At 47.7% G+C, this 12,024-nt stretch overlaps 1 protein-coding gene across 1 annotated transcript; it reads right to left on the minus strand.

The window, feature by feature from the left end:
* Positions 1 to 1,870: 1,870 nt before the first annotated feature.
* Positions 1,871 to 6,515, minus strand: Fut2 (fucosyltransferase 2). The gene is made up of 2 exons (XM_028788992.1): positions 6,421 to 6,515; positions 1,871 to 2,939 (listed from the first exon to the last, which is right to left on the minus strand). Exon 2 carries the CDS (start codon positions 2,935 to 2,937, stop codon positions 1,894 to 1,896), a length of 1,044 nt encoding a protein of 347 aa, XP_028644825.1. The 5' UTR covers positions 2,938 to 2,939; positions 6,421 to 6,515; the 3' UTR covers positions 1,871 to 1,893.
* Positions 6,516 to 12,024: the final 5,509 nt, after the last annotated feature.

The following is a 12,024-nucleotide window of genomic DNA, read 5'->3' on the forward strand; positions in this document are numbered from 1 at the left end:
AATTGGGCTGGGCATGAATAGCACACTTCTTTGATCTTAGCACTTTCAAGGCCAGCCTGGTCTACATTGTTGGTTTCAGGACATCCAGGGCTACATATGTAGCGATAGATAATGTCCCAGAAGACCAAACAAACAAAAGCCACGAAATTGTGGTGGAGAGGCACATTTTTATTTATTTTGGATTTTGAAAAAAATATTTTTTTCTGACATAGGATTTCTGTGTAGCCCAGGCTAGCCTTAAACTCAGAGATCTACCAGCCTCTGCCTCCTGAGTGTACACCACACTGTGGAGCTTAGACTTTGTAATTTTCTTTCTGTTTCTGAGATAGTCTTATGCAGCTCAGACTGGTCTGCATTCCCTTTGTAGCTGTGGATGACTTCCAACTCCCGGTCTTTCTGCACTCACCTGACGCCGGTGCCACCAGAGTGCACCTCTACACCCAGCTTGAGAGTTTTCTTTTTTGAGACAGGGTCTCAGGATGTAGACCAGGCTGGCCTCCCACCTGAGCCTTCACAGTGCAAGGATGAAACGAAGGTGCCACCACGGCCACTTCAGGCCGCTTTCCATGCACGGGATCAGCACGATCAATTTAGCAGGGGTTCTGGAGAGACACCTTGGGATTCTGCTGTCCCGAGATAATACCTTTTCAAGGCCTCTTCCTCCCAGACCACCCTGGCTGTTTTCATAATGGTGGCTACAAAGGTTGTATTCTTTAATTGTGAGAGGGATTGCATGGTATGTCCTCATTACATGATGGTAAGACACTCAGAAACATCTGGAGCTGTTCCCTAGGCCTGGAGTGTCCCGCCAGGGCTGCAGGGGTGTCCCACCAGGGCTGCAGGGGTGTCCTGCCAGGGCTGCAGAGGTTGCCATGCAACCGACACATCTGGATTCCACTCACACAGTTCTTCTCAGATGTTCAGAGTAGGTAAAGAAGGAGCCCTTGGTGGACTGAGTCCCAAGGACAAGCAACTTGGTGAGGGGACGGTGGGCTCACGGTTCCCATATCCCTTTGATCAGTGCAGTGAATAACTCCTACTTTGAATCCCAGGCTAAACTAGTCCCAACATTCTCCTTCCTTTTGACTCATAATGAGCCATGTGGGTGTGCAGTGACACAACTCTTGTCAAGGGGACAGAGGAGCTAGCTGGATGCTTGTAGGGGTGTGGCTGTCACTGGACTGGCCTTTGGTCCTCTCTATGCTGAAGGTGAGGCCTTAGAGAGGCAGACCCAGCTGCCTATGACTCCAGTTCCAGGGACCAACACCCAGGTCTGGCCTCCGAAGGTGCTGTACACACACATACATCCATAATTTAAAAAACAGAATCATAACAGACTATGAGAAGTTCCTGGGTCACTGATGGCATCACCTGCAAAGGGGTTAACTGTTCTCAGCAGACTCCAGTCAGTTGGTGAAAGGCAGTTGCGATATAAAGAGCAAGCTGCCCTCCTCTCCTTTCTCAGACTTCCTATATGACTGTTGCCTGTCACATGCTGCCCCACCGTGGAAGTGACAAAAAGTCGACAAATGTGAGTTTGTCTCACTCTTCAAAAGGAACCTAAAGTAAAGACGATAGTGTGCCCTTTCTTGCTGCCTCTGCAAGTGGCTGTCTGCGAGTGGCAGCCCGTGTGGTGCCATGAGACAGCCGTGCTGAGAAAAGGTGAGGAGAACCTGCTAGGAGTTTTCAGGAACAGCGACCATTGATGGTGTCTGAGCTGTCAATGAATGTTGGAGCTGGTGGTATCTAACATGTAAATACGGTTTTTGAACGTGTTAGTACTTCTCATTGGCAGTCCAAAGCACACATCTTCCCAGTGGAAGGCTCTTCCTGGGATGTAACAAGTGACTCCTTCTGCCTTGAGGTGGAAGTGGGACTGAGGACAGGGTGGTGTTATTGCTTAAGGAGTGGGGACAGATCTGCAGGGATGCCCACCCACTCGGGTAGGAAGGCTGCCTCTGGCTTAAAGATTTTGAGGAACGGAGAATCCGGAAGAGTGTAGTTGGCTAGGTAGATGGTATCACCACCTGCCAGGTAGGCAGCCCAAATCCCAAAGGTTCCAATAGTCATGATGGTGTGGTTGCACTGGGTGAGGAGCGCGAAATCCTTGGCTGGCGACCCCTCAATACCATTGCCTGCGAACACCACGTCTCCTTGGGAGGTGTCGATGTTCTCCCGGCACCAGGCCATACCATTGCTTGTAACCACGAAGACTGGAGATGAATAGCGTGCCCGGAACCTGTCCAGGGCCTTTTCCAGGTAACCCCGGTCAGCCACCACGCCCTTCCACACGTTGGGCATGACATGCACATAGTCCCCTCGCCGCACATGGACACCTACAAAGGTACTCGGCTGGTTCCCATTCACACGCAGACCACGCAGGAAGGCCTGGGCCTCCTCACGCACGTGGTCGTGCAGGGTGAACTCCTTCAGGATCTCTGGGCGCAGATGGTGGTAGAAGGTCCAGGAGCATGGGTACCCTGTGAAGCGCACATAGTGACCCGGGATGTGGCGGTAACGTTCCTCCATCCAGTCGTTGAGGTGGTAATCCTGCCATGGGATCCTTCTGGCTGTGTCGCTGTGCAACACCGGGAGGCTGATTCTGAAGATGGGCGCTAGCGCATTGTGCATGGACTCGGGGATGAAGGCAAGCCGCCCGTTCATCCTGGCCAGTGCAAACAGCGTGGCGTATTCGCCCATCTGGTTCCCCAGGCGGCCAATGGAATTGATCGTGAACATGCCCTGTAGCTTGCTACTCCGCTGCATCTCTGTGCTTGCCACGTTTGGTGAGGACATTTGAATCGTCTGTAATTCCTTCTCTGACAGGGGTTGGAGCTTCACTATTCGTTGCTGGAGGTGGATGATGGTGGAAGTCACAAAGACAAAGATGAGGAAGTGGGCCAGAGAAAAGGAGAAAGGTACCTGGGCGCTGGCCATGGCTGCCAGGAAAGAAAGCATGGCAGGTTACCTAGAGAGCAGCTAGGTGTATGCGTGCAGCCATGTATACATAAATACCTGATACCCATTGGGCTAATCATCTGGATTGTGCCTCTTGGGTGTTTTTTGTTTTCTTTTGGGTTTGTTTGATACATGGTTTCACACTATAGCTCAGTCTAGCCAGAAACTTTATGGCCCAATCTTTCTGCTTCAGTGTTCAGATTACAGAGTAAGCCAATATGCCCCATTTGATGTCCCTTTAGAGGGAAAGTGTGCTTTAAGTTCTCAAATGAGGAATGATGAAAAAACAAACAAACAAACAAACAAACAAACACAACAATATAAATATCAGGGGATTATGGGAGACACAGGAAGGGAAAGGGGCTCTCATTCCAGAGTCCAAGGCCTCTCAGCATCTTAGAAGCTCAATTAATAACCTGTGCTGAGAAAGTTGTCCGTAGGTAGTAATACTCCTTTTATATATATACATATTTTAAGCTAAGTACCAGTACACCAGGCTTCAGACCTGAGTGTCTATGTTCATTCCACACTGCCTGAGAATGCCCCAGAGCCTCTTCTGCTTCATCACACTGGTTGATAGAGATAAATTAGTTCCAGCTTGACATAGTGGTACAGGCCTGTGATCCCAGCTACTGGGAAGGCTGAAGTCGGAGGACTACAATTTCAAGTCTGGCCTGGTCTACAAAGTGAGTTCCAGGCCAACCAATGCTACCAAGAGAAACTGTCTCAAACAAACAAACAAAACAAAAGTAACATAGTGGTTGGGGAGATGACCCAGTGCTTAAAAGCACTTGCTGCTTTTCAGAGGACTGGAGTTTACTTGCCAGCACCCGAATGTGGGAGCTCAAAGCACTCTGTAACTCCAGCTCAAGATGATGGTCTCCACTGGCCTTTTCGGACTCTGCACACACACACACACACACACACACACACCTCTTAGGAAAACCAAACCAAACCAATCTGTATACAGTGGGACACCTTCGATCTGAGGACTCCAGAGGCTGACAGGTCTGCATGAGTTCGAGACCAGCCTGGTCTACATAGTAAGAACCTGTCTCAGAATAAAACAACAAAAACAAAACACTACAAAACAAAAGAAACTCTAAGTGGGATTTGTTTGGACTCTGGTACTGTCATGTGGCCCCACATCAGGCTCAGGAGTACCTCCACACTGAAGCCTATGTCTAGGGCAGTGCTTCTCAACCTTCCTAATGCTGTGGCCCTTTAATATAGTTTCTTATGTTGTGAGGACCCCCCCCCTCCAAACACACCATAAAATTATCTTCACTGCTACTTCATGACTGTAATTCTGCTCTTGTTATGAATTGTAATGTAAATAAATGTCTGTGTTTTCTATGGCCTTAGGTGACCCCTGTGAAAAGGTCATTAGACCCCAAAGGGGTTGCCACCCACAGATTCTAGAGGAAGGTGAACTTTGTCATTGGCAGCCAGGGTGGGACCAACATGTATGCCAAGAATTAGTTAGGCAAAGTCCAGGTGAGACCAGTATCAGATCCAGACCTGAATGACAGGAAAGAAAATTTTGGAGGGCTCAAAGTCTTTAGGTTCCCCAAGTTCTTCAGAAGTCTTACCACTTCATCTTGGAGGACATGAGGTGGGGAACACTGAGCATCCTCTTCTATCGGCCTCCAAGGGAGGTTTTGTGCACCTCCAGAGCTACCTTGGCCCAAGGCCTATAATCCTGACCACAGGCTTAAGTCCAGAGACTCTGAGTCAAGAGGATTTTGGCATTAAATCAAGCAGTTTGTAAACAGAGCAAAGCTTAGAGGCCGCATGCTGTACAGGTGTGTAGTTACAAAGTCAACCCAGACCTGTTAGCATAGAACTGCAGACTGAAATGCAGTCCTCAGATAAGGTGTGGTTTTCCGCCCTCTCAGTACTCAGAAGGCTGAGGCAGTAGAATTGCTGTGAGTTTGGAGCTAGTCTTATCTGTGTGAGGAGCTTCAAAATAAATAAGTAGGGATTGGAGACATAACTCAGCAGTTAGAGCACTTGCTGAGCAAACATGAACACTTGTGTTTGAATCTCCGGCACCCACACAATAGCTTGATGGTCCAGGTGTCTGTGGCCACAGCGCAGCCTGTCTCTGTGTCCTAACAGCTGATGCAGAGGCAGGGAGGTACTGGGGGATTGCTAGCCAGTCAAGTCTAACCAGTGGGCTGTAGGTTCAGTAAGAGAGCTTGTCTCAAAAACAAGAGAGAGGAGCTGACGGGCTGGCTCAGCAGTTAAGAGCACTAGCTGCTCTTGCAGAGGATCCAGGTTCAATTCCCAGCATCCACATCAGGGCAGCTCACAAGCACCTGTAACTCCAGTTCTGGGTGATCTTGACACCCTGTCTGTTCTCCATAGGCACCTACACAAATGTGTTGCACATAAAAACATAAGCAGGCACAGACTCACGCACATAAATTAAACAAGGTAGTTCTAAGCCAATGGCTCAGTGAGTAACCTGCCTGCAGCACATGCCTGAGCACCTCAGTTCCAGCCCAGCATGAAGAAGCCTGGCAGTAGGAGTCAGGAATCCTAGCACTGGGGACTGGGTCAGAACAGGAGCACCCTCAGAGCTTGCCAGCCAGCCAGTATAACCTGAGTTTGAGCTCTGGGTTCAATGAAAGACTCTTTCTCAAGCTAAGGTAGAAAATGATACAGGAAGACACCTGACATCACATCGCAGACAATGATGCTGACCTCTGGCCTCTACATGCACAGGAAAGTGCGTGTAGAGGCTTGCATGCATGTATTAGCATGCACATGTGCGTGTGTGTGCAGCCCCCCCCCCCCCACATACACATCACAAACAAACAGATGCAGGCCTGTTGATTCAATGCCTGGGTGTGCACTGCATGAGTCTAGAATGTGGGCACACAAGTCATTTCCAGGTGTTGACTCAACACCCCTCACCCCGTTAGGATAAGCCTTTCCAGTCCCCTAAGATTTACTGAAAGGCCTTGCTTGGTTGTGTCAACTTCTCAGCTCAGCTCGACTCTGGAGATTATTAATTTTTGCTTTTATCAGACTGGGTCTCACTCTGTAGGCAAGACTGGTCTCTATAATGTACTATGTTGCCAAGGCTGGCCTTAAATTCATAGCAATCCTTCTGTTCCAGCACTCCTCCCCGACAGACACCGGAGTGCTAGGTTGACCGGTGCGAGTTACAGAAAACAAAGGACAGGTTTCCAATCTCAAGAAAAAAGCATATGGAAAAGTACTAACAGCTACAGAGCCTGAAAGAAGTCTGCCGCAGCTGGGAGCAAGAGTAGTGGGTCTGGAATCCTAGCACTTGGAAACATGAGACCTGGGAGCAAGAGTGGTGGGTCCGGAATCCTAGCACTTGGAAACATGAGACCAGAGGATCCCACATTCCTGGGACAGAGTGTGAGTGAGACTTTGTTTCAATAAAACACACACAGGCAAGAAAGAGACTAATCAGAGACAACTCACCGGAAAGCAAAAGTTAAGGACAGAGCAGGGGTGGAGCAGACACGTGGAGATGGCTTCATCCTGCCTACTCTGTCTCCTTGTAGGCTTAGTCTTCTCTTTCTTTTCTTTTTTCGTTTTCTTTTACTTTTTCTTTTTCTCTTTCTTTTTCTTTTTCTTCTATGCTACTGGAGATGGAATTCAGGGTGCCCATCATGCTTAGTAAGCACTTTGCTACTGAGCCACGCCCCCAGCCCCTCACTGGGGGATTCAAGAAAGGGGATCCTGAGTTACATCCCCAGTCTTATTTGTTGCTTTATTGTTGTTTTAACTTTGAGACAGTCTTACTAAATTGCTTAGGCTGACCTTGAATTCATTCCCAGGCTAATGTGCTGGGGAGTGCTGACATCACAGTCTGAATCAACACTTCCGGTCTTTTTACTTTTGCCTTTTGTCAGATTCGTAGGAAATTCTACTCCCCCAGATTCTGGTGTCCCCTTTCCCTCTACCAAAGGAACATTCCTTATCAGTGTCTAAAGGGACACTTGGTTATAGGTGGTGTCTTTTAGCATGTCAAAGTGTATCCTGCCGCCAGGCTTACTCAGTACTGGGCTCCTCTCACTGTTCTCACCCCACCCCTACCCTAAATGTCTCCAGCTCATGGGTTTTCCTTCTGCCAGCTTCTCATTCCTATGAAAACCCTGCAGTTTCAGCCATGGCTCCCTTGGTCCTTGTGGTGAGCAAGAAGGTAGGCACACATAGTTGGCATAATAAGAGTTATGTTTTATTATATTGAGGGCCATCACACGAGATTCCTACCTAGAGTCCTAAGCCTTTCACCCCAAGGCTGCTCACCTGCTAGATGTACCTTAGCTGAAAGTTCGCAGATAAGGATCCTGTGTGAAATGCTCCAGTCTCTGAGGAGATCAAGATGTCATCTCTCTGGGGTCTCCAGCAATCCTGAAGATGTGAGAGGAGCAATGCGTTGCTCTTGGTTTCTGTTTATACACTGTCAAGTAAGCATGGTTAGAAGCTGTGTGTCTGGTTTTCTTGAATAAGTGTATCGCTGGTATTAGGTTTAAAAAAAAAATCTGGGACAAAAGGCTAACTAAGGTGCCTATTTAACATACCAAAGTGGACTGGCAGGCCCTCAGAGTACCTATTACAAAGTCATCCTGGCTGGCATGTTTACCATAAACCTCTGCAGCCCTGAGCTTCTGTTCTCTTCCCCAGCTTCTCTAATCCCCATAATATAATGCAGCCATTTTGGCTACCAGTCCTCTTGGTTCTTGGCTCTGCTCCTGGACCTCTCCTCTATTTGCCCTTTCTTCTCTTCCCTCTCTCCCACTCCATCCTCTTACGGCCCAGTCTTTGTCTGCTGGCCTGGATCAGCATTTTCTCGATGCCTCTGGCTGTTTTCTGTCTCATATCTACAATAAACCTCCTCAGCCACACCTGAAGGTGTCCTGTTCTCAGGTTTCCATTTATCTGGTGCTGGAACCATACTAGTGGTTTATATAACTTCCTTTCCAAGGAACTCAGACTCTCCAAACCAAGCCACTGACTTGGTTCATCTGAGGTGTGTATGGGTCATTTGTTTCTGCTGGCTTCTGCCACTTAGTGTATTTGACTCTAAATTCTAGAGACTGATTCTCCAGATGCGTTTTCCCTCCACTTGCTCTAACTATTCACTTCTTCTTGTCTATTCCATGAGTTTCTCTTTGGCTCTTGCAACTTGGTATGCCTCCTTGCTACTCATTGTACCTCTTAGAGCCTTCTATGCCCTCCAGATGCCCGGATGGCATCTCTCTGACCTGCTACACTCATGTGGGCTGTGGCGCGGTGGGATGTGAGAGGCAGTGAGGTACCCAGTTGAGTCTACTTTGAACTCCAGAGACCCTAAAGGGATGGTAGGAGTTTGGCGGTACTCCTGGGCCTCCTGGTTCCTCTCACTTAGCTACAGCCCTCTACAGCCCCTCCCAAAGAGAGATTTGTGTCACGTAGCACAGGTAGAGGGCGTGACTACAAAGCCTGGAGAGATCTCCACATTAATGAGATAGGTACCTGAAGGCCAGAGGGTGTAGCCAATTAAGCATTTCTTCCCAGGCCTTCCTCCTACTTGCAAAAGGTATTTAACCTCAGGCCTTCCCTGAGAACATGGGATACAGCTTCATCCACTTTCCGCCATGACAATAAACGGTTTAAGATCATGGACTTCGTCTCGTCTTTGAGGCCTGCAGTGGGAAACCGTGGAGATCTTCAGCTATTGAGCTGCCGCCTAATCTCCCATCGAGGACTTGTCTATGTTCCAGCCACAGGGAGGCCACCAACCCAAGCAGAGATAGCCGAGCCAGCCATGACCCAGCCGAGCAAGTCGCCTCAACCAAGAGCCTCATCCACCCTGCAAGGTGACACCAGAGCTTCTCCCCCTCGACCCTTTTGGCTGCCGGTCGGTCCAGCCTGTGTGTCTCCCCCATCTCAGTCCTTCTGTGGCCTCTCAGTTGTGCCTGGGAGCCCAAGGGCTGAGACCAGCTCCTCTTTGGCCAACCACCAATCGGCACGGGGACCTCCAACCCAAGAGCTCCAGCCCACGAGGGACCTCAGACTGTGATCTCCCCACGCCCGGAGTGGAGCTCTGTGGCTTCCATAGCGTGGCTTCTGCCCAGTGCCTCGTGGAGTGAACTCAGTCAGATTCCTGAGTTTCAGTCCCCTGAGCTGTGGCCCTAGCTGCTTGGGGCGGCAGACACGTGGGATCCACAACTCAGCCCAACAGGACCCATGCCCACGTGCAAGCTACAGTCCCACAGTGGGCATCTTTACTACAGACACACATCTCCCTCTATCAGACCACTTCCTTTTCCCCAAAGCCTCCTGAAGTTTGCTTCTTCAGCTGCCTTCCTAGCACTTCTCCGAGTCCCTTTAGGAACTGCCTGCTGTGTCCCTCAGCTTCTTTGGTCCTGGACCTTTCCTAGCCTCTCATGCAGACTTGTTTGAAGTTCCTTCCAGGAGCTTTCTGTCCTCCCCTTTAGAGCTGCCTGCTCTGTCTCTTCCTTATGTCCCCGTGGGCCTCTAGGTTCCCTATATCCTCCTGAGCCACACAGAACCTTTTCTCTTTCCTCCTCAGACTCAGAGATGCTATTAGAGCCTCCGTGTCTACCTGCAAACTGCTTTGCCAAAGATGGCGCACTCAATTTCTAAATCCTCTCATATGGTAACAACCTCTGCCGCTGCACAAGCAAATGATCCTGGGCTGGAGAGATAGCTCAGTGGTTAACAACACTGTCTGCTCTTCCAGAGGTCCTGAGTTCAATTCCCAGCAACCACATGGTAGCTCACCATCATCTACAAAGGAATCTGATGTCTTCTTCTGGCATGCAGGTATATAAGCAGACAGAGCACTCCTACCTTTAAAATAAATAAGTAAATAAATAAATAAATTTATGACTCACAAATGATCCCTGTACTGGCTGGTTTTACATGTCATCTTGACACATGCTAGAGTCATCAGGAAGGAGTCTCCCTTGGGGAAATGCCTCCATAAGATCTGGTTGTAGGGCATTTTCTCAGCGAGTGATCAAGCTTTGGGAAGCAAGCCAGTAAGCAGCACCCTATAAGGCCTCTGCATCAGCTCCTGCCTCCAGGATCCTGCCCTGCCCTGTTCCTGTCCTGACTTCCTTCAATAAGGAACAGTGATGTGGAAGTGAAAGCCAAATAAACCCTTTCCTCCCCACCTTGCTTTTGGCCATGGTGTTTTGTCGCAGCAGTAGAAGCCCTGACTAAGACAACCCCCAAATCTCACATAGCTAAACTGCTCTGTATTTCCAAAGGTCTCCTATCTCTAAGGTTTCACTAATTTCCACTCTTTTAAAAGCCTTTTTATCATCTGGTGTGATAGCACACACTTTTAATCCCAGCACTCAGGAGGCAGAGGCAGATGGATCTTTGTGAGTTCGGGGGCAGTCTGGTCTACAAAGAGAATTCCAGGACATCCAGGGCTATACAAAGAAACTGTCTTGAAAAACAAAATACAAAAAAACAAAAACCCAGGACAGCCAGGGCAACATACAGAAACCCTGTCTTGAAAAACCCAAACCAAAACATATATATTATACATATATGTACATATGTTACATGTATGTATATGTACATATATGATGTATAATATGTATATTGAAGATATAGATATTTTAAAACCTATTTAAACCACATGGCCAACCTCCATCTTGGCTGATGACTTCATCAGGATGGAAAAAACAGATGGCTTTGTTAAATCTTTGTGGTAAACTTGTTACTTGTAAACTCTTAAAGATAATTAAGACAGGTGCCTTAATGCTCAGTCACCTTATACAAGTCACATTTTTAAATGTGGTCAGAGTTATGCTTGTAGGCATGCTAAGTAAAAATGTAATTCATTTACAGGGACAAATTTTATTTAGCCTTCTCTATCTGTTTTTCAATGTTAAGCCTAAAGCAAGTAACTAAAAACAGATAAGCTTGTTAAATTCAGTTAATCTTTTTTTTTTAATTTTTTAAAAAGTTATTTATTTTATGCATATGAGTACACTGTAGCTGTTTTCAGACACACCAGAAGAGGGCACCGGATCTCATTACAGATGGTTGTGAGCCACCATGTGGTTGCTGGGAATTGAACTCAGGACCTCTGGAAGAGCAGTCAGTGCTCTTAACTGCTGAGCCATCTCTCCAGCCCAAATTCAGTTAATCTTAATGGATGGTTGTCAAACTCTTCAGAGAGCTGCTGAATTTAAATTTAAAATGCTTAATAAAAAACCTTCCCACGACAGACAGAGGTGCCAGCTCCTAGGGACTACCCTAAACTCTCCAAAGAAGACAGATGGGCAAGTTGATGCCACCTGGATCATGACTCTAACCACTGGAAGGAACTGCCCCACACCTCTCCCATCATGGAGGCTCTGCCCAAACTGTGGACTCTACCTCTTCTAAGTAAAGTCATTTTTCCCAGGTACCTTCTCTACAGGAAAATCTCTCAGACCTTCTGGGTGTGACCAGCAAAGGCCTGCACTGTCCTGTACAACTGAAGATGTAATGCTGGCACGTGTGACAGCTGGAGACTGATTATCTCTGACCCCAACAAAGCCATCCAGACCATGGGAGCCTAGGGTAGCCATCTACGTCGCTGGTAAGTCTCTTGTCATTTTAATTGATACAGAGGCCACTTGGATTATACTTCCTGCTATAATTTATCTTTCTCAGATCTCCCAGGATACTGACTGACTAACTATATCTTTATGCTGATAACTTGCTCTGTCCTCAAGGCTGCAGCTGCCTGGTGAGTTCATTCCATATGGAAAGTCAGAAAGTCAGGCCTTACTTTTCCAGAGCTATTGGGTCTGCTGCCGAGAAAGCTGGACACAGGCACAGTTTATCTTGTGGACAGACTTCACACTGATAGAGATAAACTCACAAAACAGGTTTCAATACAGCTTTTTTTTTTTTAAACTATTCTTTTATTTAAAGGAACTTGCTGTACAATGACTGTTTTCAGTAATCAACCACTTGCGTCTCACGGTAAATCAGTGGATAGAAGAGGAAGACAGAAAGCTTAAGCCAGCTGTGAGTGTCTAAGACCCTGTTTCAGGTGTGTAAATG

This window comes from Grammomys surdaster, unplaced genomic scaffold (assembly GCF_004785775.1).
Source record: "Grammomys surdaster isolate TR1022 unplaced genomic scaffold, NIH_TR_1.0 125769, whole genome shotgun sequence".
Taxonomy (NCBI): Eukaryota; Metazoa; Chordata; class Mammalia; order Rodentia; family Muridae; genus Grammomys; species Grammomys surdaster.